Source organism: Dama dama, chromosome 13 (assembly GCF_033118175.1).
Source record: "Dama dama isolate Ldn47 chromosome 13, ASM3311817v1, whole genome shotgun sequence".
In the NCBI taxonomy this organism is placed as follows: Eukaryota; Metazoa; Chordata; class Mammalia; order Artiodactyla; family Cervidae; genus Dama; species Dama dama.
The window spans coordinates 30,395,430-30,422,447 of NC_083693.1; the positions used below are offsets into that span (position 1 = coordinate 30,395,430).

The following is a 27,018-nucleotide window of genomic DNA, read 5'->3' on the forward strand; positions in this document are numbered from 1 at the left end:
AGAATTTTGCTGTATTTAGTTTCTATAGAGAAGCTAACGCAGACATCTCCTTTGGTAGTTTAATCAGCACTCAGAATCTCAAAGAAGCTAGAATCCCTCCCTCCCTCCCCTCGCCACCCAGGCTGTATTGCCAGCAACCTAAGAACTGTCATTGCCCCCTCCACGCCTGACCTCCTGCCATTTAAGCAGAAGCATCTTTTCAAATGTTCAACATTGCTAGTTATTTGAGAAATGCAAATGAAAACTACAATGAGATAATCACTTCACACCGGTCAAAATGGCCATCTTCAAAAAAATCCACAAACAGCAAATGCTGGAGAGGGTATGGAAAGAAGGGAACCGTCCTGCACTGTTGGTGGGAATGTAAATCAGTACAGCCACTGTGGAGAGCTGTATGGAGGTTTCTTAAAAAACTAAAAATAAAGCTACTATATGACCCTGCAATCCCGCTCCTGGCCATATATTCAGTGAAAATCATGGTCCGAAAAGACACATGCACCCTAATGATCTTGCAGCACTGTTTACAATAGCCAAGACATGGAAGCAATCTAAATGTCCATCGACAGAGGAATGGATAGAGAAGATGTGGTAAGTATATACAATGGAATATTACTCAGCCATAAAAAAGAATGAAATAATGTCATTTGTAGCAACATGGTTGGACCTAGAGAGTGTCATACTGAATGAAGTAAGACAGAGAAGGAGAAATGTCATATGACATCCCTTATATCTGGAATCTAAAAAAAAATGATACAAGCAGATTTATAAAACAGAGACTTACAGACTTAGAAAACAAACTTATGATTGGTGGGGGGAAGGGATAGTTAGGGACTACGGGAAGGTCATGTATACACTGCTATATTTAAAATGGATAATCAACAAAGACCTAATGTATAGAACATGGAACTCTGCTCAATGTTATATGGCAGCCTGGATGGGATGGGGTCTGGGGGAGAATGGATACATGTATATTTATGGCTAAGTCTCTTCTCTGTTTACCTGAAACTACCACAATGTTGTTCATGAATTATATGCCAATACAAAATGTTTTTGGTATTAAAAATTTTTTTTAAGGGGCTGCGTCTTTTTGAGATATTTTCTCCTGAAAATATGCCTTCCTGGTCCTTCATAGAGCTATGAGGAGGTCTTGATAAAGCAGGTAGGGAAAAGCCCTGTTCACAGAAGTGTCTCTGACAACGTGTGGAATTTTTCAGACACAATCTCGGCCGGTCTAAATCAAGGAAATTGCATATCTTGGTTAGGTCCTTCCTGGGCCAAGTTTTTACACAGATTTCTAGCAATGTCAATGCATGGTATATAATTAGAGTATCTTCAAATTAGAAAGAGGCTGCATGAAGATGCTAATGCAACCTACTGCATTTAGAAAACCTTTCAGCCTGAATCCTGTAGAACAGAGATCTATTGTCACTATCTTATCTCAGTCATATGTGATATTTGACTTTTTCAAGCATTAGGAATTTATATATGTATAAAATCTGCAAAAGGGAACATTACATGTGGGGTCTGTCCCAGAAGTTTCCAGGAACACCTCTGTCTGCAACATAGAATTTTTTGAGCTGTGTCCCCAGGGTTTGTTTTTTTATCTGAGAACTTTCACATCCATGGCCATTCTCAAGAGTGGACCATGCCCTCCACCCACCCACCCACACACACATACAGAGCCATGGAACAGAGAGGTGGTCCACCCAGAGGAAGCATATCAGAGGCTGAGCCAATCCCCTCCCTGGCCTGGGTATCAAGAATTGGGTCACTTAGAGATGGGGTCAGTTAGTACAGGCACCAAAGTCTAGGGTCATGAAAAGACTGCTGTGTTTCAGCAGAGGTGAGAAAGCTAGTCCATAGGCAAACACAGAGAGAGAGAGAGAGAAGGGAAAAAGCAGATGTACTGGGAAGCAGAGGTGAGAGATCTCGTGTTCTGAGAGAGACAGGTCAGCAGGCAGAGATCAACAGAGGCTAGGACACCGACAGCCAGCAAGAGTGATGGAAGGATAGACACGGGACACAGGAAGAAAAAGAGACAGAGGGATAGGCTGAAAGACAAATGGATGGGGAGAGGGCACCCTGGACCCCCATACGTCCCTGCACTTCCATCTGCCTCTTCCCTGTCCAGGAGGTAAATCACCACCTTTGCTGTCCATTGGGCATAATCTGAAGTCTGGGTGATTCAGCCACCAGACAGTGCTTGGTATTGAAGGCAGTCAGCTGCTGTTTTGTGTCTGTTCTGGAAATTTATTTTTATCCTATTTGGGGGAGGGGGCATTCAGTGTGTTTGGGGTTTTTTTCCCCCAAAGGGATGGGAATTAAAACACACTACATATGTCTCTGTTCAAACAATGGTTTTTTTTCCTCTGTCTTCAGTCATGAAATCAATGTTGCTATAAAAATGACATTTAAGTGACTTGGCTTTTATTTTTGTCCCCAAGGTACAATAACTCCTAACTCCTTCTTACTGTGCATTGATGGGGTGAGGTGTCCAAGGTGATTGCTCCGGAGCTTCAAAGACCTGGGAATAGGTGATCCATGTAGGGCTCTGCCTTGTCATCTCTGTGGAGTAAAAACTCCATGACGACAGGGTTATTTTGTTTGTTTGTTTAATGTTTAACTATTTATCTGTCAATCTAGTTATTTGGCTGTGCCAGGGTCTTGGTTGCATCATGTGAATTCTTAGTTTCGGCATGCAGGATCTTAGTTCGCCAACTAGGGATTGAACCTGGGTCCCTGGAATTGGAAGCACAGAGTCTTAGCCACTGGACCCTCAGGGAAGTCCCAACAGGTTTTGAGGCTGTTCTCTCCACCAGCTTGTAGGGTGTAGTAGGTACTCAATCAATCCTGGAAAGGACAGAGACACACAAACAAGTGCCATGGATAGAACTGGGCCCCAGGAGTGGGAGGAGGAGAGAAAGCAGGGGGCCGGGGTCCTGGCCTTCAGGGGTCTCCTGCATTTCCAAGTGGGCCCGGTTTCGCCTTTCCTGCCGTGTGGCTGTCTGTTACGCCACCTGGATGGGTTTGGGGAGGGTCCTGGGTTGTGCCTCCCCTCGGATGGCTGAGGCTCAGGAGGAGGTGGGCAGGAGCTCGCTCCCTTCTGGTCTGGCTTGTGGCAAAAGACTAAAGGCAGCTCCGGAGCGGAGCTCACAAAGCTGGGAGCCCCGGAGATTTGAGAGAGGGACCTGGGCTGCCCTTTTCTCATCACAACAAACATGCTGGTCTGGGCTCCGATGACTCCTTGGCCGTCTCCCCGCTCCATGGCCTGCTATGTCCCTGCCTCAGCTCTGCAGTTCTATTGTGGGGACAGCGTCCAGGCCGAGCCCTTCCCATCGGTGCAGAGGGACGGTGGGGCCTGGGAAGACTATCCCTCTGGTCGCCACCCAGGGTCAAAGCACCTGCAGTGTCACACAGCTGTGTTGCCAGTGGTGGGCTGGGCTGCGACCTCCCAGCTGTCCCCCGGGTGGGCCTGAGGCTGCCCCCACCAGCTGGGCCAAGTTAAGGCAGCAGGCCCAACCCTGCTCTCCCGGTGCTGATTCCATCGTTCTTTCCTTTGTTCATTGACTGTCTCCTCTCGCAAGAACCCAAGGCCAGGGAGAAGGAGCAGGTGGCCCGCAGTTTAGGGTCCTGAGAAGACCACTGTGTTGATGGTACTCTGTAAGCATCAGCGGAGTGAGAAAGGGCTCTCTATTTCCAGGTGTCCTTTAATCTCCATGTTTTGCCGACGGCCCGTGAGGCCATTTCCTTGAGTTTCTAGGTCCGAGATTTCCTTTGATTGTCTTCCTGGCTTCAGGAGTCCTGGGGAGCCCTCGTCCCCTGATGACTCTGTAGTTTTCACTCTATTGTCTCTGGCAGTGAGTGCTGCCAGGTGAAGTTCAAAACTGTCTTGATTATCAACACTTATGAAAGTCACCTGACTTTGGTTCCTCTGCTTGAAATTTAGAAGAAGTCCGTATCTTCCCATTAAGTTTAGGAATTTCACCAGGATGTATCTTAGGGTCAAGTTGGCTTCTCATTTGGATAGGTACAAGATGACCCATCTTAGTTCACTATAACCATTCATTTAGCAAATATTAAGGGCCTACTATGTGTTAGGCACTGTTTTAAGTTTTGGGGAGACAGCAGTGAAGGAAATACAAAAAATTCTCTGCTGTTGTGTGTGTGTGTGAGAGAGAGAGAGAGACAGAGAGAGAGAGGCAGGGAGGGAGAGAGAGGGAAAGAGGAAGAGAGAAAACAGACATGTTTTGAATGCTGATTCTGTTCCACTAATTCATTTAGACATTTCAGGGACCTTTTTTTTTTTTCCAACCGTGCAGGGTGGCTTGCAGGATCTTAGTTTCCTGACCAGGGATCAAACTTGCGTCCCCTGCTGCGGAAATATGGAGTCCTAACCACTGGACTGCCAGGGAATTCCCTTCAGGGACTCTTCCCCCCCACATTAAATCTTCACACTTTATCCTAAATGGCCAGCCTTTTCCTCTAGCTTTCCTTCCGTCTTTCTATGTATTTCTCCTGCTTGCCACATAGGTTTCTCTCACCTACCTCATTTAATAATCCAGCCTCCTCTAATCCTATTAATCACAGGTTCCAGTGACAAGCTAACGTGACCAGGCACCCACTTGCCCTGCACTGTCCTTGTCTGATTGCTCTGAGAATAGGTAATAGCTGTTTTCTAAAACCTTCTTTCAATTCAGTGAGCAATCCCTTTCAGAGAACAGGATTTTCAGTACAATTTCACTGCTTTCTTCTTTTACTTCCGTGCTTGGGGCTTTTCTCCCTGGGATCAGATTAGTTTTATGTCTTTTATATCCAGACTTCCTTGCAATTCATGTGTAAATCCAATAAAAGCAAGTGGATTTTTTTTTTTTTTTTGGTAATCACTAAACCTTGTAGTATATATTCATTCAAAAGGGAGGAGAGAGAAGTAATCGGAAAAGAGAGGAAGGGAGGATGATTTTAATACTGCTGGAGATTCCGCCTCTCTTTCTACTCAGACAGCACGAACCCCATAATAAGCAGAGGTCGATGTGACTGGGAACTGTGGTTCTCTGCAAGAATCTAGGGTCCCGTGTCCCCTTATATGTGAGCATCTCATCATGACCCTAAAAGTCTAAAGATGTGCTTTTCATACAATAAGACCCATAAGGTAAACCAGGTACTTCACGTGCACAACCAAAGAAACAGTTATCTTCCCAATTAAAGGGGAAAACTGGCTGAACTCGATTTTTGATTGGTGGTACTAGACAGTGGAGAATTTTAAGGGTAACATAAGAGATGCTCATGAGTAACTCTAAGGCTTCCAGGTTAAAAAAAAAAAAAAATCCACCTGCCAACACTGGAGATGTAAGAGACTCGGGTTCCATTCCTGGGTCGCGAAGATCGCTTGGAGTAGGATATCACAACCCACTCCAGTATTCTTGCCTGGAGAATTCCATGGACAGAGGAGCCTGGTGGGCTAGAGTCCATGGGGTCACAAAGAGTCGGACACGACTGAGCGACTGAGCACATTACACAGGCACACGTGAATAACAAAGACTACATGGGATAAAGCTTTACCTGGAGATTTTCAAATCCAGCCCTCAGGTAAGATGATCCCTCTGTACTAGACGTGTTAACTATAGGGTCTGGGAGGCCATAGCCCTTTCTGATGATCCAAGTGGGCAAACACCTCTCCCCAAAGCCCCCAGTTTATAGGGCCTCCTGACAATCTATGGCTAGTACAAATAGGCAACATAAGCCAATTGGATTCCTCCTCTCTGAAACCTGAAATTGGAACAAGCAAAGGAGGAGGCTGTTAGCCATGGCCACTGAGGCTTGAAAGTCATACACTGCCACTTCCACAGTTCCCTACTGGTCACACAGGTCAGCCCTGCTCACTGTAGGAAGGGACTTCATGGACACAATTCACTAACTTAATATTTGTGGGTACCTATGATGTGCTGGACACTGCTCTATGAGGATATAGAGATGAACAAGGCCCCAGCTCTTCTAACTCTTGCTAGAGGGCTGCTGTAAGCAAACAAGAAATAGGTACATGAGTAAGATGGTCAGAAAATGGCAGAAAGTCCCACATTTTAGAGTGAAGTCATGAATTCTCTTTGCAAGTAACTGTTTTCTTTTTGTGAACCAGCTCTCTCTTGGGTTCTGTTGTTGTTTGTAACATTACCTATGGAAGGAGGGTTGATGAGGAGGTTAAGTAACTAAGGGGTAGATGGTGCAAGATACACACCATCCTCACTTTGACATCCCTACACCATGGAACACACTTCCTACATTTTGAGAATTCCCCACCCAGTGAACACATACCTCCCCATAGTAGAAGCCAGGTGGCTTCCCAGCCTCACTTGAAGAAGGAGCAGAGCACGTGACTTAAGACACCACCAATCAGATGCACTCGCATGAGGCTACGTGTCATTGGGAAGCAGGCGCCAAGACAGGATGACAGAAGATCCATCTGGCTCCCAGAGGCAGCGGCAACAGGCACCCCAGTGGCAACATCCATCATCAAGTGCACCCCCAGAGCAAACGACACTTTCAGTGCAATGGGGGCTATCCACACAGATGGCCTCCATGCCTGGTTCTCTGCTTTCCTGGAGATTCTAGGAGGTACCCAATATCCTTAAACAAATTCCTTTCCCACTGAAACCAGCTAGAGAAGGATCTGCTGCCTGTAAACAAGAACTCTCGACGGTACATGAAGGGAGAAGAGTGGTGATCCCATAAACAAGATAATTTCAGGTAGAGATCAGTGCTAGCAAGACGTTAACACTCGGGGATGTGAATGAGCATCCCTTAAGGAAATGTAGCACGACGTTGGCAATGACTGCAGGTGTACATACATCATACCACCAGACTGTAAAAATGCAAATTATGTATCGTCATTGAGGTAGTACCCACACATCTGTAACAGTGAACAACCACCCAAAGCAAGGTGATGTGAAAGAGAGTGATAGGCTAGGGCAGGGGCTATTTTTGATAAGGTGGTCAGGGAAGCCTGTCTGAGGGGGTGACATTTGAGCTGAGAAACCTGAAAGATGAGAAGGAACCAGTCACCCAAAGTCTGGGTAAGGAGACTTCTAGGCAGAGGGAGCAGGAAACAGAAAGGATGAACTTGGGAAGTTGGGATAGATGGAAGCTTGGTATGTTTAGCGGGTAAAGAAAGACATGATGAGATTGGACAGTAGGTAGAGGCCAGTTCACACCAGGCTTTGTAAGGTCATGGCCAAGAATTTGCTTTTGATTCTAAGAGTGGTGGGAAGCCATTAGAGGGTTTTATTTTATTGTGTCAAACCCATATCCCCTGTATTGGCAGGCAGATTCTCAACCACTGGACCACGAGGGAAGTCCTAAATAACTTCTTGAAAATCAGACATTTGGCATTACTTTAAAAAATACTAAATAGAAGTTCAAACAGTACAAAAATACAGAACGTGAACTCCCCTTACTCTCCCCACATTATGATTATTTAGATTATCTTTAGATTATCTTCAGTTTTTCTCTAAAACAAAGAATTCTATCACGTGCATACTTCTTCACATACCCACATACCATTGAGCAAGTATTTCTAAAGGATCGGTCCCTAGAAGTAGATATTTTTCATGCTGATGCTTTCTCTCCATGGTCCTTCAAAAGACTGTACCAGCACATAAAGCCCACTGTGTCCAGGAGCAAGCCTTTTTCTTGCCAATGCTAGATATTATCACTTTTAAAATCTGCATTTCTCTGATCCTTAGTGAGCATAAATGTCATTTCTCAACAAGTGGCCACTTGTGTTTCTTCTGTGAATTGCCTGTTCTTGTCCTTTGACCATTTATATGTTGGAAAATAAAACTTTATCCTGTGATATGAAGAGACTCTGTATATTTTAGGTTATTATGTATGTTGCCCCTAATGGCTGTCACCTATCCTTTATCTTTGGTATATTCATCTTGCTTAGGAAAGTTTTCCCCACTCTAGGAATATAAAAAAATTTTATCATATTTTCTTCCAGTGCCTTGATTATTCTGTCTAGTGGTTGATATCAAATTGTCCTCCAGAAAGGTGGTACCAATTTACATCCCATCGGCTGTATGTGAGAGCCCTATTTTCCCACACCCTCCCCAGCCCAGTCTTTTCAAGTCTTTGTCAAGAGTGAACAATTTATATCTGGTTGTTTTAACAGGTTTCTCTCGTTATGCGTGAGACCAAGAGTCTTTCATATGCGTCTGAGTGATTTGTATTTCCTTCTCCGTGAACTGCCTGGTGGTGTCTTCACCCTGGGTTTTCTGTTGGCTGTCAGTCTTTATCTTACTGATAAAGGGCTCATTGTTTCTGAAGGAAATGAGCCCTGCGTTAGGCCCTTGTGGTAAATAAGTCTCCCGGGTTTGTCCTTATCTCTCTGCTGTCTGCTAGCATCATGGGGGCCAGTTGCTCAGTGCAGTGGGGAGCAGCAAGGCCTAACCACACCCGCTGATCACCTTCTCAGCTGCCTGGATCTCCTGCTCCTTGGGCCCACCTACCCTGCACTTGGCTCACCCCAAAGGCCAGCCCTTCCTTTCACAGCATCCTCTTCTGAACATTCGTGGCTAGATTTTCACCTTCAACTCAATCCCATCTCTTTGCCTTTCACTCTTCGGCATCCTTTACTCCTCATAGTTTTTTTCTTTCTGTTATTTTATTTATTTTTTTGGCTGTGCCAAGCAACATGTGGGATCTTAGCCCCCCCACCGGGGATCAAACCCATGCCCCTTGCATTGGAAGCACAGAGTCTTAACCACTGGACTACCAGGGAAGCCCTTCCTCACAATTTCTGATAATGAGGATATCCCTTTGTAGTTTCTAGCCCTATGATAAATTTTTTAAAAATTGCATATTTTTTTTCCCACTTGGGTTGGAACATGTGTTCAAGCTGCCATATTGATTCAATCTCTTCACTATTAATTCTCACCTAATCACATAACTTTCTTCTGGCTTTCAATTTTAACAAACCTGCATTGGTGAGCCACACTCATTCACACAAACTAGATGACCATGGAGACATTTTTGAATTGGGAAAAAAAAAAAATACTTCTAGCCATCAGTAGGTGTATTAATAATATTCACAGATAGTTCAGAGGCATCTCATTGGATTCCCTGAGCCTGGACTCACCAGGCCTTCTGTGAAATCTCCAGGAGGGACTTCCCTGCTGATCCAGTGATTGAAACTCTGCACTTCCACTACAGGGGACACGCGTTCAATCCCTAGTCAGGGAACCAAGATCCCTCATGCCTCACGGCAAGGCCAAAACAAACAAACCCCTCAAAACCCTCTGGATGCCCTCTCCTTTCCATGTGTTCTTTTCCATTTTGCTCCATCCTTTCCCTTCTCCTTCTTTGCTCCTTTCAAAGTCCAATTCTCTCCCACCTCCTGCTCTCATCCATCCCTATCTGTCTCCACGCCTTTTCCAGTGTGTTCCAAAGAACATCAGCCACATAAAATGGTCCCGAAGAAAAGGACTCAGGGGTCAAAGAAGTTTGAGCAATGTCAACTACCAGGTCAACCTCTTGGAAGTGCGTTGGCCCTTGAGAGTGCCTGAGAACACCCTTAGTGAAGATGTCTTTCCTCCGTGTTTAGGCAGCCAACACCCCAAGCCAGTAGGAGCATTGCTCTGTGCATCTCCCCCCTACCTTTTTACAAAATGTTAATTTATTTATTTGACTGCACTGGGTCTTAGTTGAGGCAAGAGGCTTTGCTGTGGGGAGCACTAGTTCTCAGGCCCCCTGGGTGCAGGCTGTCTGCAGCAGCTAGAGCTGTGCGCTGGTGTAACCGTGGACGCTCCCCAGAGCGGGCCCACAGAATTCTTTCTTCCGAAAGAACCTGGAGCCAGGAATGGCACATTTCACCAGTCCCACTGCTACCCGTGAATCTGAAAGAGAAGGCAGAGTCAGCAACAGGAGTCCAGATGGCAGACCAGCCCCCGGGTCTGGGGAAGACACAGTGCTACAAGATCCCCAGGCTTCTCTTTGGGGAGTTCAGCTGCACAAACTGTGAAATGAAGCAGTTCTCTGCTCCAGAGGACAGATGAGAAAGTCAGTGGGGCAGCACCCAGCCTGGGAGAACTGCTGAATGGCCAGGCTTCCCAACGGTAGAACAACGGCCATGCAGGGGCCTGGGGAAACCTCTTTCCAAGGCGCTGCCGTTAACGTGGCTCAGGGTCAGTAACTCCTTGCTTACTCACTCCTGCTTCACTCACTCTCCCTCTCAGGCTTCAAAGTCCTGGGAGGGAGCATCTGATTGGCCGAGTGATCGAGCCAACATGCCAGGGGACCCTGTGTGCGCAGGCCTGGCTTCTGGGAGGGGAGGGCCCAGCAGCCTCCAGTCTGCATGGCTCATCTTGCAACCAATAAAGCGGGTCCCTGGCAGTGTGCCAGGCTTGTTGGAGTGAAACCAAAGCCCTGCAGAAAGCAGTTAAGGAAGATCTGATACTTATGAGGCCAAGTTATGAGCAGGTGAAGAAGAAGCATCATCTGAGGTTAGCCCAGGCGGCAGAGTGGTAAAGAATCTGCCTGCCTGCTATACTACTCAGGGAACTCAAACCAGCGCTCTGTGACAACCTAGGGGGGTGGGATGGGGTGGGAGGTGGGAGGGAGGTTCAAGAGGGAGGGGACACATGTATACCTATGGTCCAATCATGCTGATGTATGGCATAAACCAACACAATATTGTAAAGCAATTATCCTTCCATTAAAAATAAATTTAAAAAGAAAAAAAGAGAATCTGCCTGTCCATGCAGGAGACACAAGAGAAGTGAGTTTGACCCCTGGGTCAGGAAGATCCCCTGGAGGAGGGCATGGCAACCCACTCCAGTATTCTTGCCTGGGAAATCCCGTGGTCAGAGGAGCCTGGCGGGCTACAGTCCATGGGGTCGCAAGGAGTCAGATACACTGAGAAAGCACCAGCACAAGAGGTTACTCCCGAAGGTCCTTTGGAATAAAGAAAAGGCCAGTGTGACCCGGAGATGTGAGTGTGGCTGCTGTTGCCCTGGTCAGACTGGTCAGTGTCACTCACACCAGCTCCTTAGAGAGGAGGGTGGAGGCTCCTCAGGAGCCCTCTGTGCATGGAGAAAACTAGTCAGTGCTCCTTTCAGACCACTTGATCTTCTCAACGAATCCTTTTGTTGTGTTTCTGAGGTCTAGCAATAAAAGACCCATTTAGTGAAAACAGTTAACAGTGAAAACAATATCTAACATTTAGGAAGTGTGTACCAGGGGCTGGCACAACCTTTCCATCCCTGTTTTATAAATAAGGAAACTGAACCACACAGAGGCCACTTGCTTGCCCTGACTTCAGAGCCAGGAAGAGTGGAGGCAGATTTGAACCCAGGTCTCTACAACTCCAGAGCCCGCACCCTTGGCCCCCAAGCAGTACTGTGTCTAGATAGTCTTTTTTTTTTTTTTTTTTTTGGTGCCATGCCACAGAGCATTGAGAATTTTAGTTCCTGGACCAGGAATCGAACCCTGGCTCCCTGCAGTGGAACCATGGAGCCTTAACTACTGGACCGCCAGGGAAGTCCCTAGGTCTTGTTCCTATGCACAAGCTGACCATACACCCCTGTTTGCCAAGCCATAATACAGATTTCACAAAGGCTTCACAGAGGAGGTGTCATTTGACCTAGGTCTTAAAGGAGAAGTTGGATTTTTCCAAGTGAATATGGGACAGGGCACTGCTGTCAAAGGGATGAAATGTGTATGTATTTTGTGTATGTGTGGGGCGGGGGGCGGTTGTTAAGGTAGTGGTGATGGCCTGGAAACAGAGGCCCCCTGAACCAGAAATCTGGCATGTCCTTTCTCTAAAAAATAAGAGACTTCCCCGGTAGTTCAGTGGTTAAGACTCCGTGCTCCCAAGGTAGAAGGCATAGGTTTGATCCCTGGTCCAGGAACTTATATCCTACATGCTGCATGATGTGGCAAAAAAGAGAAAGAAGATGATACCCCCTGGGATCCCTATCCCAGTCACTTCCTCCATTTCCAAATTCTAAGAATTCAACTTGTGTGCTCAGTCGTGTCTAACTCTTTTGCAACCCCCATGGACTGTAGCCCTCCAGGCTCCTCTGTCCAAGGGATTTCCCAGACAAGTGTCAGTATTCTGCTTGCCGTTTCCTTCTCCAGGGGATCTTCCCAACCCAGGGATCGAACCTGAGTTTCCTGCATCACCTGCAGGCGGATTCATTACCGCTGAGCCAGCTTGGGACTATAAGCCACCAAATACAAGCTGAAGACTCAGTTTTCAGCCAGGAATCATACTGGAGAGTATTACTGCTTGTCCCTACATTGGGGATTTATGTCCGTTTCACCGGGGATAATTCAGCCAATTGTAGAGCCCACCCACCCCTTTTCAGAACTGAGGTCTCCAACCTTTGCTCCCAGCAGCCAACCACCCCCTTGTCTGTGACCGCTGCCCAAAGCCCTTCCTAAACAGATTTCTGAGGGACAAGTCAAGTCAGACAGGAGGGGAATCAAAACAAAGAACTCATGGGATTTCCCTGGCAGTCCAGGGGTTAAGACTCCGGGCTTCCACTGAAGGGGACACAAGTTCAGTACCTGGTTGGTTCTAAGTTCCCGCATGCTACACGGTGTAGCTACAATAAAAAATGAAATAAAGAACTCAGGAGGGAGGGCTGGGAAACCCACTCTGAAAGGCCTGGCGGTGAGCAGGCGACCCAGGCACACACAGAATGGGGCCAAACAATGGTGGGAAGGATGGTTACAGGACAGGATGCAAGTAGCACAAACCTTGACAATGTGAAAACAAGAACTCACAACCTATGGGAGGGGGGAGGAGAGGGGAAGTGGGTGAGCTCATTTCCTCCGCCCTCCAGCGCTGTCAAGAGATGCCATCTACAGTTGAAACAGATTTAAAGGATAAATTCAGCTGCTGGGCATTTTTCTTCTCTTTTAATTATTTGCAGCTCGGCAATTTCTTTAGTTACATTCAGGCTTCTTCCTTTTCTTCTTCTTTTTTTTTCCTTTCTGTGAAAGACTTTCTCCAAAAGAAGCATGTATTCTGTGAACACTTCTTGGTAGAAATTTCCAGGCACCTACCTGGTCTTTTCTCTGAATACCTGCGTAAGCAGATCATTCCATCGACGTTTCTGCGGGTGCTGCCTTCCGGACCACCTGAAAATTTTCTTTTTTGTGCTCTTCAGTGTTAACCTGAAATTCTTATAATGTGCGTGTACTATTATTATAAAAGCAAAGCCTTTTATTTAAAAAAATTTAAAAACACTGCTGGAAAAGAGAAAATCCGGCCCTGCCTTTGGGCTCGTGCTCCCTCCCCGCGCTCCAGGACCCTCCGCTCGGGGCTGCGTCCCCCAGGCTCCCGGGTGGGTGAGGGGCGCGGTTCAGGCCCTGAGGGTCAGACGGGTCGGGCCGCTTGCCGAGCTCCGCCCGCACATTTGAGCTTTGGGGGTCTGCGATGCCGCAGGTGGGGAAGCCCGGCCGTGTGCAAGGTCTGGGCTCCCTGTGTCGCCAGGTGACTCAGCGCCATCTGGGCCTCCTTCCTCACCCATAAACCCAAGAAGCCTTCCTTGACCTGCTTCAGGGACGTGTGATGTGCAGGGTCTGAGCGGTCACTAGAGAAACTTATCCTCTGCCATGGTAGGATTACCTGCTAACCACACTGCCGTCTACCCGTCTAAAGGTGAAATTAGAGGAGAGGGTCAGGTGGCGCTAGGGGCTGTTTCTGGGTCCTGACAGCTACTCTTGTGTCTCAGCTCCATCTAGTGTCCACAGCGGGACACAGTCCCATATATATAACTGACTTTTCCATACTTGCAAATAGTAAAGCTCATTTGGCAAACAGGACCTAAACAGGACCAACTTAAGACCACCCTCCCCATGGTAAGATTTGGTGTTTTAAAGCAAGCACTATACAGATTCAGTACTTCTAAAGATTTGTGAATCCTTTTTTTAAAAGGACAGTGTATCCATGCAACAAATAATATAATAATTGCCATTTATTGAGTGTTTATGATGTGCAGGGCATGATTTTAAGTGCTCTCATTATGAATTCATTACACAATGAATCCCTACAATGCTATAAAACTGGGGAGGGGGAGTACTTATTGTTTAATTTTAAGAACCCTGGGGCACAAAAACATAAAAGTAAAATCTGTCACTAATTTTTTTTTCTTTTTAAAAATCTCTTTATTTTGACCACGTCATGTGGCAAGTGAGATCTTGACCCTGACCGGGGATTGAACCCGGGCACCCTGCATTGGGAGTTCAGAGTCCTAACGACTGGACCACCTGGGAAGTCTCTACTCTGCTAATTTCTGAGGGGAGGTAGAGGCTGCCTCATGGGCCAGAGATGAGGTGGGAACCGGATGAGAAGATGGTGTCAGGCTAAAGAGAGAGAGACTTGGGGCTGAGGCGGCCCTTCCGGACTCAGGCTGGATTTGAGGGGAGGAGGAAGGCTATGTGGGAGATAAAGGCTGTGATCTGAGAGGACAGGCAGAAGTCAGCAGTTCAAAAATATTTATTGAGCACCTACTACATGCCAGGCACTGGCGATATAGAATGCAAGTAGAAGGCAAGGTCCCTGTCATCACAGAGCAGAGAGTTGTATGGGGACGGCCAGTGTCAAGTGTGATGAAGAATGCTAGCCAGTGAACACAGAACTATGAAGGGCTGTGCGGAGGGCGCATGGGGTGGAGCAGGTGAGCCTGAGCTAACAGGCAGGCAGATGGGAGGCTGGATGTCGGGGGCCATTAACTTGGAGGTGATGGCCTGGGGACAGTGGTTCTGAGAAAAGAGATGGTAGCGGAGGATGTGCCCTGAGAGAACAAGAGGATTTACTGGAGCCAGAGAGAGGACCTAGGGGAGGGAACGGGAGCTGCCACAGGGCTCAAATGTCAGGGAAGGGCCACGGAGGAGCGGGACTGGACTGGCCAGAGGAGTTGAGACCGGAGCTGAGCATGAGCAACTCTTCGAGAGAGAGGTTGTGGTTGGAGGAGAAGTCGGAGTTGAGGAGAGCATTATTTCACGGTTGGTCTTTAGCAAGGAGGAGACTGTGGCGCAGATGGTAAGGAATCTGCCTGCAATGCAGGAGACCCAGGTTCAAGCCCTGGGTCGGGAAGATCCCCTGGAGAAGGGAATGGCAGCTCCAGTATTCTTGCCTGGAGAATCCCATGGACGGAGGACCCTGGTGGATTACACTCTGTGGTGTTGAAAAGAGTCAGACACGACTGAGGAACTAAACACACAGACAGTCTTCAGGCTGAGGGTAAAAAGCTGCTGGAGAGGACCAGGAATCCTTGGAGGAAGCACAGATAAATCACATGTGAAAAACGAGAACTAGGTAAGGCAGAGGGGAGGGAGGAACGGATGGGTACAGATTTAGGACAAGTTTTCCAGGAGAAAGGATGGCGTGGGGGCAGCTGGAATGCTGAGGGAGCTGCCCTCTGAAGGAAACCTGGAGTTTCCAGCTGTGAGGAGAGAAGGGCCCTGATGGGAGGAGAGGTCTGGGGGCAGAAGAGGGAGGGGGCTTAGGGGCAGTGTGTGGCTACTGAGAAACGCCAGGCTCAGAGCAGGAGGAGGGCTGGTGAGGGTGTCCTGAAGGCCTCTGAGTCGGTGGGCTCGGCCGGGGAATGAAGAGGGGACAGGCGGACTGCGAGGAGGGACAAGGGACAGAAGTCCCGGTGGAGTCAGATAACAGGGTACGTGGGGACCTGAGTAGAAATGGTGGCTCAGCAAGTCGGGGTCAGAGGTGGGATTTCTGAGTAAGATTTCAGAAGATTCATCTTTATGACGAGCCTTGGGTGCGGCTGAGGAAGTGGGTCTCCGGGGGCAGCTGAGGCTGTTTGCTGTTGGAGAGGTCCACGCTCTGAACCCTGCTGGGACAGGGGGAGAGGGGCTGGGGGTAGAAAGCAGAACCCAAGTCCTTGGTGAAACGGGTTGTTGTTCAGTCACTCAGTTGTGTCTGACTTTTCGCAACCCCATGGACTGCAGCACGCCAGCCTTCCCTGTCCTTCACCATCTCCCGGAGTCTGCTCAAACTCGTGTCCATTGAGTCGGTGATGCCATCCAACCATCTCATCCTCTGTCACCCCTTTTTCCCCCTCCCCTCAATCTTTCCCAACATCAGGGTCTTTTCCAATGAGTCAGCTCTTCATATCAGATGGCCAAAGTATTGGAGCTTCAGCTTCAGCATCCATCCTTCCAATGAATATTCAGGGTTGATTTCCTTTAGGACTGAAAGAGCTAAAGACCAGTACCTGCAGCAGAGTGACTGCGCGGGGGAGGCATATCAGTGGCTTGAACCTCAGAAGAGGGAGCAACGATGCCCTACAACGATGCCTCTGTCCTGGGTACACACGTGCCCCTACTTCCTTCTGGACTTCTCTCAGGACTGGGCGCCACGGCACGTATTAGGAGAAGCGGGCCAGTGCAGGCTCTGCTCAGCCATGGACCAGAAATCTCTGACTGCAGGCTGCGCTGAGAAGGACTCGCCACCCGTTTATCTCACCGGAGCCCAAGGAAGACACTGGACGCACATACAACCTTATTGTGCTGCTTTTAATTACGAAAGATGTAAAACGATGCATTATAAAACTTGGAAGCTACTTTATACAAATTTCCAATCTTTAAATATTGTTTGACGAGGGGCATGTGGACTAGGATACTGGTGGGAAGTCTGATTAGTTTTGCTGTGATGTTTCCATCACAAAGCCGTGGAAGAAACACGCTTGGGACCAGACCGTCCGTGCATGAATCAGAAGAGACGACAAGGGTCAGAGTAGAAAGTGTCTTCAACTATGCAGATGGACTGGGGTATACATTTCAGCTCAGGTAATATACAGTAGACTTAGGAGAAATGAGACAGGACAGTGGAGAATTCATGTTGATCTAGACATAACCAAGGTTCTCCTGACACCTTATGTCCTAAAAACCACAACCATACAGAAGGGGGAAGAAAAAACAGAAACACAGATAGGTTTTTAGTCTTATGCTGTTTAACTGCTAGTAAATGAGAGTAGTACAACCATCGATTTCTTGTGAAAAACTAAATATTGAAAAATAGTTTACTCTGAAGTCTGCAGCCATTTCAGATGCTGAGGACCAAAGGCAGCAGTGAGGAGGTCAGGGCGACCCCTGTCCATGGGTGTCCTTGACATGGGTAAGCAAGGCAGGTTGTATAATGTCCAAAACCTTTTCACAGGAAGAGAGGGGATGGACAAACTGGATTCAGTGCTAAACCTTACTGTTATCGTTATCCTCCCCCCAAACAAGTCACTTTTCCCAGGAGCCTCCATTTCCACAAGTCCTTGGTGAATGCCCAGGGGAGCATACTTGGTCCTGCAGGTCTCGGGGTCTCTGGCTGTATGGCTGGGCTGCTGTGCAGACAGAGTTAGGACCCTGACACCAGTGATCACCACGGGTAAGGCACTGTGTAGAGAGCAGACTATCCTGGAATCTCCATTTAAAAAAAAAAAAAACAAAACACCTCTCATGACATCAGCACTCCCCCTTGTCTGAAAGGCTAGTTCAGATCTCAGGGGGTTTCTGACACATGAGAGGCAGGTAGCATCTGGCTCTTTCAGCATGCTGGGGTGCTGTGTACAATGAAAGGCCATTTTCTTTCACAAAAAGTTGCTGAGATCTGGAAGTCTAACTGGGAATAAGGCTTCGAAGGGGAAGCCCACGGCCCCTTCCTGAGCCAGAGCTCAGGCAGGGAAGGCTCTGGTCTTTCTAAGTCAAGAGGGGGGTGTTCAGAGAGAATGTGATGCAGGAACACCAAGACCTGGGCTCCACACTGGAGACAGAGCGGTGCACCGTTGGGGTTACTTAAAAGATTGGAGGGAAGGCAGCCCCCTGGAGACAGAAGGAAACAGAAGGTCTGGGGAGGTCAACAGCCCAGGACCCTGTGACAGACCCCTTCCTGACACCAGGGACACATGTCAGGTTCAGACCCACACGGTGCCGCTTTGCTTCTTTAGGTGGGAGCAATCTGGACCCTTTAGCAACATGTCTGGTGTCCCCTGGAAAGAAGCTGTCTGTCTGGTTCTAGCATCTTTATCACTCCTTCAGTGTGTCTGTCCACCCTATGCTGTCTTCCCAGGCCCGTGTGAGGCCCCTTTGCCCAGACTCCTCCCCTGATGGTTTTTAAGCCCACCCATCGGGGTTTCTGGTCAGGGGCTGGCATAGACTGAATCAGAGGTGCTGGTGGAAATACAGTAATACCATTTTGTGCTAAAGTACTGATGCCTAATGATGGTTCCGTAAATTAGGCCTTCGTTTTACTATACATTATTTCTTCAGCTTCAGAGGGTGAATCTCTTAATGGAATCAAGAGCAAGACACGGGTCTGAGAGAGAAGATGTTTGTGATGGCTGGGACCCCCGAGGTCCCAGTATGGGGGAGGCCCCAGCTTGCTGAGCCACCCTAGGTGCACTCACAAGACATTGTCCACCCACGTGCATAGACTTGAGGAGGACAAGGTATGTGGCCTAACCGTGGACTTGGGTCACCTAGTGTTAAAAGCATCTTAAAGTGTGTGCTTCACTTAACCACAGGCATAAGTGTTAGAAAAGCTGAAGCTCTGAGAAGCTTTGGTGAGAAAGAGGGTCAGTGAAAGATTAGACTGCCTCCCAGCGAGGCAGGTTCATTCATTCGTGCTTCATCTGCTCATTCACGCGTGTGTGCATTCGACGCCCAGGTCAGCAGCACCTGCTCAGCGCCAGGCACTTGTTGGGTGCTAGGGGTTTGGTGATGGGTAAGGCACAGTCTCTGCCCTCAAGGAGGTTACGGTCTAGTGGGGTGACAGGAACACCCCCTTTCCACAGAGAACCAGCTTCCCTCTGCTGCTGCACAGTTGCTGGGGAGGGGTGGTGGTGTTGGTCCAGACCCCTGGCCACTCCTCCTGGCCAGTCTGTTGACAGGGAGGTCTAGATGGTTTGGAGCTTGTCTAGAGGACATCATGTGCCTGTAAGATACCTACACACAGCCCCCCCTCTCTCTGTCTTCTGCAGCCACTGAGTAGAAGCCCTGTTCTCTTCAGGCTCATCCATTACCAGGGGATTTTGATTTTTTTTTTTTTTCTTCAGTGACAGAATAAAATAAAATAATCTTCCTTTTCCTCTCATCCAAAGGAAAAGCGGTACTGCAGCAGCAGAGAAGAGATTACAAACCGGGAGAAAACCAATTAGAATTCAGTTTGCTCAACTCATGTCTGTTCTTGGACATGTGGCGGAAATCCTTCTTTGTGTTTGAATGGAGGTCTCTCAGGGAGCCCTGGCCCTCTGCACTGCCCTGGACATCCCATGGCTGCCTGGGGTGCTAAGTCAAGGCAGTGGGACCACGGCAGGCATCGTGGGGCTTGGTACCGTTGCTGGAGGTGAGTCGGCTCCTGGAGGCCCGCAGCCCCAGACCGCCCCCTACTTCGGGTCCTTTCTTCAGTGTTGACTGAGATCAGTGGTTCTGAGCATTATACACGGCTACTGAGGCCTCTCGGTACACATTTTCTTTTACTCATTGACCAGCTAGATGGTCAGTAAAAGATGTCACAGGTGTGGTGACGACCGAGTCATCAGAAGCGCCAAAGCAGCAGGCTTGCAGCGACAGGGCCTGTGCTGTGGGCCTGAGGGACGGCGCCCAGCTCTGTGGTTGAGAGAAGGCCACGGCGACTGAGATGGGACCTCATCTGTGAGCTGGGAGCTGAGGAATTGGGTTCCTTCCAGGTCAGAAGCCTGAGTTAACTAACACCCAGGGGTGGAGCTGGTTCCATTCCGTTCTGTTTTAGCTGTTTCGAAAATAAGTCCTCCTGTCCCATTCTGATCACCTCACAGTCGGTCAGCTCGAAATGTCTCTTCTACAGAGGGGTCAAGCAGGCCCATGCTGGAATCGCTTAACATGTTGAGTCCGTCCAGGCTCAGAGGTTCGATCTGGAGCTCTTCCTCCAGTGGGAACGGAGTGTCCACGCTTAGGCTGACCTCGGGCATGCCTGCCAGCGCACTGCTGAGGTCTTTGAACAGGCTGGTGCTCGAGTCTTCTAGAAAGAGCAGCGAGAGAGGAGAACAGTGCGGATTAGAAGGCGTGGGGGCCAGGTCACTCAGGACACGACTGGTGATGACCCCCTGCCATCTCGCCAACCAGGACAGTCATCACCCATGTCCCAACCACTCCCAGGCCCACAGTCCTGCTCTGGAATCTGTGTTCTTTGCAATCAGTTCCACAAGTCCCAGTTCTGCAGGTTTCCTCCCTTTGAACAGTGGTCAGTCACCGGAAACTAAGCAGGTCGGAAGAAGGCTTGGATCACTAGGCCCTTCCCCACTGCCTCACAGTCTCTGGGGCTGGACTCCCAATTCTCGACAAGGTAAAGCTGAGCTGCAGGGCTTTCATGTTTTGGCTTTATATAATGTTATGTTGTTTAAACTGTCTTACAGCGGTATCTGGAGAAACATAGTGACGTGAAAGAAGCAGCTGGGAGGTGGCCCGCACTCACCTGTCAGGACGGTGTTTGGGAAATTCCCGCAGTTGGAATACAGGTTTGGTCTCAAATGAAAGGAGTCCTGTGGTTCTTGGGGACTTTGTTGCACCAGGGGCACCTGGAGGCACCAGAGGTCACTGTGTGAGGGATGGTCTCTACCTCCCTGGGGAGGACTGTGCTGTGTGCCCCCCAAGCAAAACCAGCCATGGGAGCTGTCATACCCCTTCTCCGCTGTGACAGCCCACACAGAACATTCTGCTTGGGTAGCGGGGGGACTGCAGTGGAGGAGGGGCCTGAGGGCCACACTGTGGGTGATGTGTCCCTGTTCGCACACTGCCTGGCACTCTACGCCATCCTGGATAACGCCACTGGCTGTGGTTCCTGCAGGCCCACCAGTCACAGCCACCTCCCTCCTCAGAACACTGAGGCTTCTGGAAACTACCATGGGTGGGAACCCTTCAAAGGCTCTGTCTATAACCAAGGAAGTGATGGGCTCTTTTCCTCTTTGCTTTCAAAAGAAATCAGACAGTAGACACCTCTCCTTCTCTCAGAGGGAGGAATGCAAGCAAGCCTCTCTCTGCAAAAAGCCTTGATGAGGATGGGTCAGAACTGGAGCCTATTTTAGGTGCCATTCCTGAAATCAATTTTTAAACCATTAAAACATCTTTCAAAAGTAGGAGTTTCCATCACTTTTCAGAAAGACACTGACTCACACTAGACTCACATGGCTTCTCTAGAAAATCAGGCGGCAGAGACTATTGGTTCTCACCACTCCCCATAGCCTACACGGAAAACATCTGTCTTTATTTATTTTACTGTTTTTGTTAGGTTCTGGAAAGTGCTCTTCCTTCTCTCCGTAATATATCCTGGAGCCCAAACCATAATTATCGAATACTATAAAATCTTAAAGGAAATCAACCCTGAATATTCACTGGAAGGACTGATGCTGAAGCCGAAACTCCAACACTTTGGCCACCTCATGCGAAGAGCCAGCTCATTGGAAAATACCCTGATGCTGGGAGAGACTGAGGCAGAAGGAGAAGGGGGTGACAGAGGATGAGATGGTTGAATGGCATCACCTACTCGATGGACATGAGTTTGAGTAAACTCCGGGAGATAGTAAAGAACAGGGAAGGCTAGCATGCTGCAGTCCATGGGATTGCAAAGAGTCGGACACAACTTAGCAACTGAACAACATAAAATCTAGGGATATAAAAGATTGTCTGTGTTATTAGGGAGAAACTAAAAAGCAAAAGAAAATGGCTGCATGAAAGAACCTTCAGGAAGGACCCCTGCCTGGCCAGGATGGGCTCCCAGGAGGCCACACACAGCAACTCGGGCCGAGGCAAAGCCCTTGCCTGCTCCTTATCTTCTCATCATGATAGACCCATGGATTGCTCGGTTCCTTCCAGCATGAGCGTGTCTACAATTCTATGGCTAGAATGTCATCACAAGTCTTCCACCACGTGTTCCAAAAGGTCCTCCACTGATGCCTGACAATGAACTAAGGCAGCCGGCACCAGCATCTAGGGCTCGGGGCGATGCTAGGCTCCCCAGCTGCTGAGCACACCTGAGGTCAGAGACGTACAGTACCAGCCGAGCCTGCTGGGTGTGGGTCTCCCCTCTGGAGCAGCCTGCAGGTGACAGTTCCTGCTCTGGGACGAGGCAGGCCCGGGCACTCACTCACCTGCTGAGTAAGGGCTGGACCTGGCCTCATGGACTGCTGGTCAAAGCTTACATCTGGGAAGAAGCTGGTCAAAGATGAGCCCTTCAGGGAAGAAGGAAGGAACCATTTAGCTTGGAACGCAGGGTGGCATGAGCATCCCCTCTTGCCTGGGGCTCCGGGTGGGACTCACCTGCGCTGTGAGGAGTGGGAAGTCCGACTGGGGCAGCGATGAGGCCACCTGGGGCTGCTGGGCAGGCGGCTCCTGGGCATGGGGCTGCGGCAGCAGAGGCTGGGGCAGGTCGTGGGTTGCAGGGTAAGGGGGCGGGGGGGACACTTGGGCTTGAGCTTCTGTGGGCAGGAAGGAGAGCGGGCTTCGATCCGAGGACACCATCTGAAAAACAAAGCCACTAAGTACTCAGCTTCTGAGTTGCTAGTGGTCAGTCCTTCATGGATGCTGTTGTTGTTTAGTTGTTGTGTCAGGCTCTTTGTGACCCCATGGACTGTAGCCCACCAGGCTTCTCTGTCCATGGGATTTCCCAGGCAAGAATACTGGAGTGGGTTGCCATCTCCTTCTCCGGGGGATCTTCCTGAGCCAGGGATTGAACCCGAGTCTCCTGCTTGGCAGGAAGATTCTAACTGCTGAACTACCAGGGAAGCCCCCCTTTACAATTAGGAAATTTCAAAGTGAGGAAAAACCTTGATATTCTCCTCTCCCTGGCAGTCTACACTGTGCTCTGAGAAACCTACTTCTGTTCCTGCAAAGTATACTTCAAATGTCACTTCCCCACAAAACATTTTCCATTCAGCGACAATTTCTATTGTCTTCAAAAACAAACAAAGCAAAATGCAGCCAAGTTAACCAGTTTTGTCTCAGTCTTCTCAATGAGGATCATGTTTGCTTGGTTTTTTTTAACAGCCATAACTTCTGGTTAAAAATAGAAGACTGAAAAACAGCACTTAGCTCTGCTGTCTCCCCAAACCCCACTGAAACCCTAAAACAACGTTAAACAACAACAAACATTAATAAACAAAATGAAAACCATCGTAAATAATGCTAAAATGAAGATAAACAACACGAGGATGAAGATAATGAGAAGGAAAAAAATGGGAATGAAGTTTGGAAAATGAAAAGCAGATGGACACGCAGTAGCTGGCTGAGCAGACCTGAGGGAACCAAATGCAGGGCTGGCAGCGGGGAGGAGGTCTGGTTCCATCGCAGAGTCCCCGAGGGGTGGGGGTGGGGGGGAACGGGGAGGGGGCAGCAGCGGGAGAAGACGAAGCTAAATCTGGAGAGGCTGGCAGGCAGCAGTGGGTTCCAGAGCCCATGCCTGGTGGGAGGCTGAGGGCTGCATTCTGGAGGGAGTATGGCCCCGGGGTCTCTGGACTGGGTGCATCAGACCCTAGAAGGTGAGGCGCTGCTGAGAATGCAGGGCTTCTGAGAAAGCAAAAAAAAAAAAAAAAAAAGCTCACTGTGGCCCCTTGAGCCTCCACCTCTCCTTCCAATTCAGTTCCCACAATGCTGGGCCTGGGCACAGGCCAGGCGCAAGATCGGGAGAGCATCCTTTGGGGATCTGACTAGCCTGGGAGACAATCCAACTTACGATACCAGAGGGCCCCCCAGGAAAGGGTTGAGCTGGATCTGTCTACAGTGAAGACTGTACTCAACAAGCCCACCCACATACACAGAGCTTCCAATCAATTTGTGTGCATGTGTCTGTGTCCTGTTGCTAAATATGAGCAGGATGCCAAGGATCACCAGATCATGAGGGAAGTGTCTGGATGTAAGTCAGAGACCCAAGCAGACAAACTGAGAAAAGAAACCTGGGGAAATTTATGTAGGAAGAAGTTGTCAGGAAAACGAAAATTATCAATACACTATTTAGGGTGATTAAAAAATCCTTATCTTTTAGAAATACATACTTATTTATAATATGCACCTCTATACACATTTTTAAAGAGAGGGGATATGGATAAAACAAGATTATAAAAATGTCGAGGACTTCCCTGGTGGTCCAGTGGCTAAGACACTCCCAATGCGGAGCGCCCAGGTTCCTACAACTAAGACCTGGTACAGCTAAAGAGAGCTACTTCTTTAAAAAAAAAAATGTTGATGACTGTTGAGGCTGGATGATGGGTATAGGAAGATTCATTATATTATGTTCGCTGCTTCTATGCAATTTGGAAAATATCTATTCAAAGAAAATAAAAAGAAACTGGAACAAAAATTATCACTAACAACCTCAGAGACATCAAAGATGATATGCATCCATAGAATAAATATGATGCTATGAAAAAAAGGAACATTCAGAGAACAAGAGCAAAAAATGTCTTGGCAGTTTAAAAGGATGAGAGCAGAAATGAAAACCTCAACAGAAGGGTGGAAGATAATGTTAAGAAACTCTTCCAGAAAGCAGAGGAAAAAGACGGAGAGAGAAAAGAAAGAGAAAAAAATAAGGATGCTAGAGGGAAAGTACAGGATGTCCAACATTCATACATTCAAGAGAGAACAGAGAAAACTGAAGGGAAGAAACTGTCAAAGAAATAATTCAGGAAAATTTCTCAGAAATGAAGGAGGTGAGTTTCCAGGTCGAAGAAACCAACCAGATAGTCAGACTCATATCAGGCCACATTATTTTGAAGTTTTAGAACACTAAGGGGGGAAAAAAGAAGATCCTGCAAACCTCACAAGGAACAAAGGGAGATTTAATTCAAAGTATTAAGAATCAGAGGGGGTATCCTGGTGGCTCAGATGGTAAAGAATCTGCCTGCCAATTCAGAAGACATAAGAGAAGTGGGTTCAATCCCTGGATTAGAAAGATCCCCTGGAGGAGGGCATGGCAACCCACTCCAATATTCTTGCCTGGAGAATCCCATGGACAGAGGATCCTGGCGGGCTATACAGTCCATGGGGTCATAAAGGGTTGGACATAGCTAACACTTTCAGTTCACTTCACTTCAGGAATCAGAATGGCACTGGATTTCTCAGTAGCAACTCTAGAAACTAAAAGGTGACAGATTAGTACCTTCAAAACTTCAAGAGAAAATTATTTCAAATTTGAATTCTACACTTAGCCAATTATTAGTTAAGTGGTGGGTAGAATGAGGACACACAGAAGTCATGCCACGTCACATGTACTCTTTCTTGGAAAGCTACTGGAGGGCTTGTTACTAATGTATCAAAAGGAGATCTACCCAATGCTGAGAGCTTGAGATTGAATACAAATACAGAGAAATACATACAGAGAAAACCGCAGTGAGAAAAACACAAGACATTCATTAACTCCCAGCAGAAAAAGCTCCTCATTTTGTTATTTCGTAGTAAGCTATATGGTTCAACTCTGATTACACTGTTACAACACTAAAGACTGAGTACTGTTCTATTCAAAACTAAATGTAATAAACCACACGGTGAAGATGAGGAGAATGAGTAGGAAAAACATGTGGGAAGGGGGGAGGGAAGGACCTGGGAGGGTTGAAAGAGAACTAAACCCTAGTCTTCCACAGGAGGATGTTGTTAGAGAACACCTAACACTAAAAACCTAGAGCAAAACCAGCATGAAATAACACTGTTATACAAAGAGCAGCTAAGATGGCCAAAAGTAGCCACCTCCAGGCAGTGAGAAATATGGCTGGTGGGGTGGGGAAGACAACTGTTATTTCATAACAGGCCCTTTAGAGCTATCTGACCTTTGAAATTATGTGCACAAATAACACTGACTTTTTAAAAAAATTTTTTTTTTAATATTTAGCAGATAAAAATGAAAATGTCTGGAAAAGAGTGCTGTTTATCTCTATGGTCTCCATAAAATGTAGCTGCTGCTGCTGCTGCTGCTGCTGCTAAGTCGCTTCAGTTGTGTCCGACTCTGTGCTATCCCATAGATGGCAGCCCACCAGGTTCCCCCATCCAGAACCCCGTTTTGCCGGGCAAGAGAACCCTGATTCTCCAGGCAAGAACACTGGAGTGGGTTGCCATTTTCTTCTCCAATGCATGAAAGTGAAAAGTGAAAGTGAAGTCGCTCAGTCGTGTCTGACTCTTAGTGACCCAATGGACTGCAGCCTACCAGGCTCCTCCATCCATGGGATTTTCCAGGCAAGAGTACTGGAGTGGGGTGCCATTGCCTTCTCCGAAAATGTAGCTAGACAGTATTATTTTTTATATCCTGTAAAATAATCTGCTGGTGGTGGTTTAGTCGCTAAGTCGTGTCCGACTCTGCCACCCCATGGACTAGAGCCCTCCAGGCTCCTCCATGCATGGGATTCTCTAGGCAAGAACACTGGAGTGAGTTGCTATCCTTCTCCAGGGAATATTCCTGACCCAAGGATTGAACTGTTGTCTCCTCATTGCAGGCGGTCTTCTGCACTGCAGGCAGATTCTTTACCACTGAACCACCAGAGAAGCCCCTATAAAATAATCTTGCAAAATAAATTAAAGGCAATCCAATAACATGAAAGAACCATTAAAAAACAATTATGAAATACTCTCTTACCCTCTCCCGAAAGGGATTACTCATATAATAAAGATCCCATAGCTAATAATTGGTAAAGAGTGACTCATAACTGGATCTGCTAACCTCTGTTGTGTTCTGTCAACTTCTTCTTGCTAAGTCATTACTCACTTATAGTGAAGTGGTGAGTAAATGATGTTATAATGTATCTAGGGAGTGACCAACAGGTTAAAAACATGTTCACTGATGACTGTGAAAAACCACCCTGAAAACTTAGAATAGAAACAAAGTCAACAAGTCAGAAAGATGACGTTTCCCACCCTAAATTTCTGTAGCAGGCTTGTGACTTCAAAGTGTGCCTCTTTCTAAACAGACTCATCCGGGTCATTTTATAGAGATATGATCCTACTGTACCTAAGCATTTAATCAACAAGAGAAGGACTGTTCTTAAATCTCTCAAT

The 27,018-nt window shown here is 47.8% G+C and overlaps 1 protein-coding gene across 3 annotated transcripts in view; it reads right to left on the bottom strand.

The window, feature by feature from the left end:
- Positions 1-16,517: 16,517 nt before the first annotated feature.
- The window catches only part of CRTC3 (CREB regulated transcription coactivator 3), a 98,047-nt gene continuing 87,546 nt past the window's right edge, over positions 16,518-27,018 (bottom strand). Inside the window, exons 12-15 of one of the 3 annotated variants that reach the window (XM_061158763.1) lie at positions 22,303-22,503; positions 22,134-22,214; positions 20,462-20,564; positions 16,518-20,005 (exon numbers count right to left, since the gene is read on the bottom strand). In XM_061158763.1, the coding sequence (XP_061014746.1) occupies positions 19,800-20,005; positions 20,462-20,564; positions 22,134-22,214; positions 22,303-22,503 (591 nt within the window). In that variant the 3' untranslated portion in view covers positions 16,518-19,799. Of the gene's footprint in view, positions 20,009-20,461; positions 20,565-22,133; positions 22,215-22,302; positions 22,504-27,018 lie in introns of all 3 variants that reach the window. The other 2 variants (XM_061158762.1, XM_061158764.1) reach the window with 2 other exon arrangements.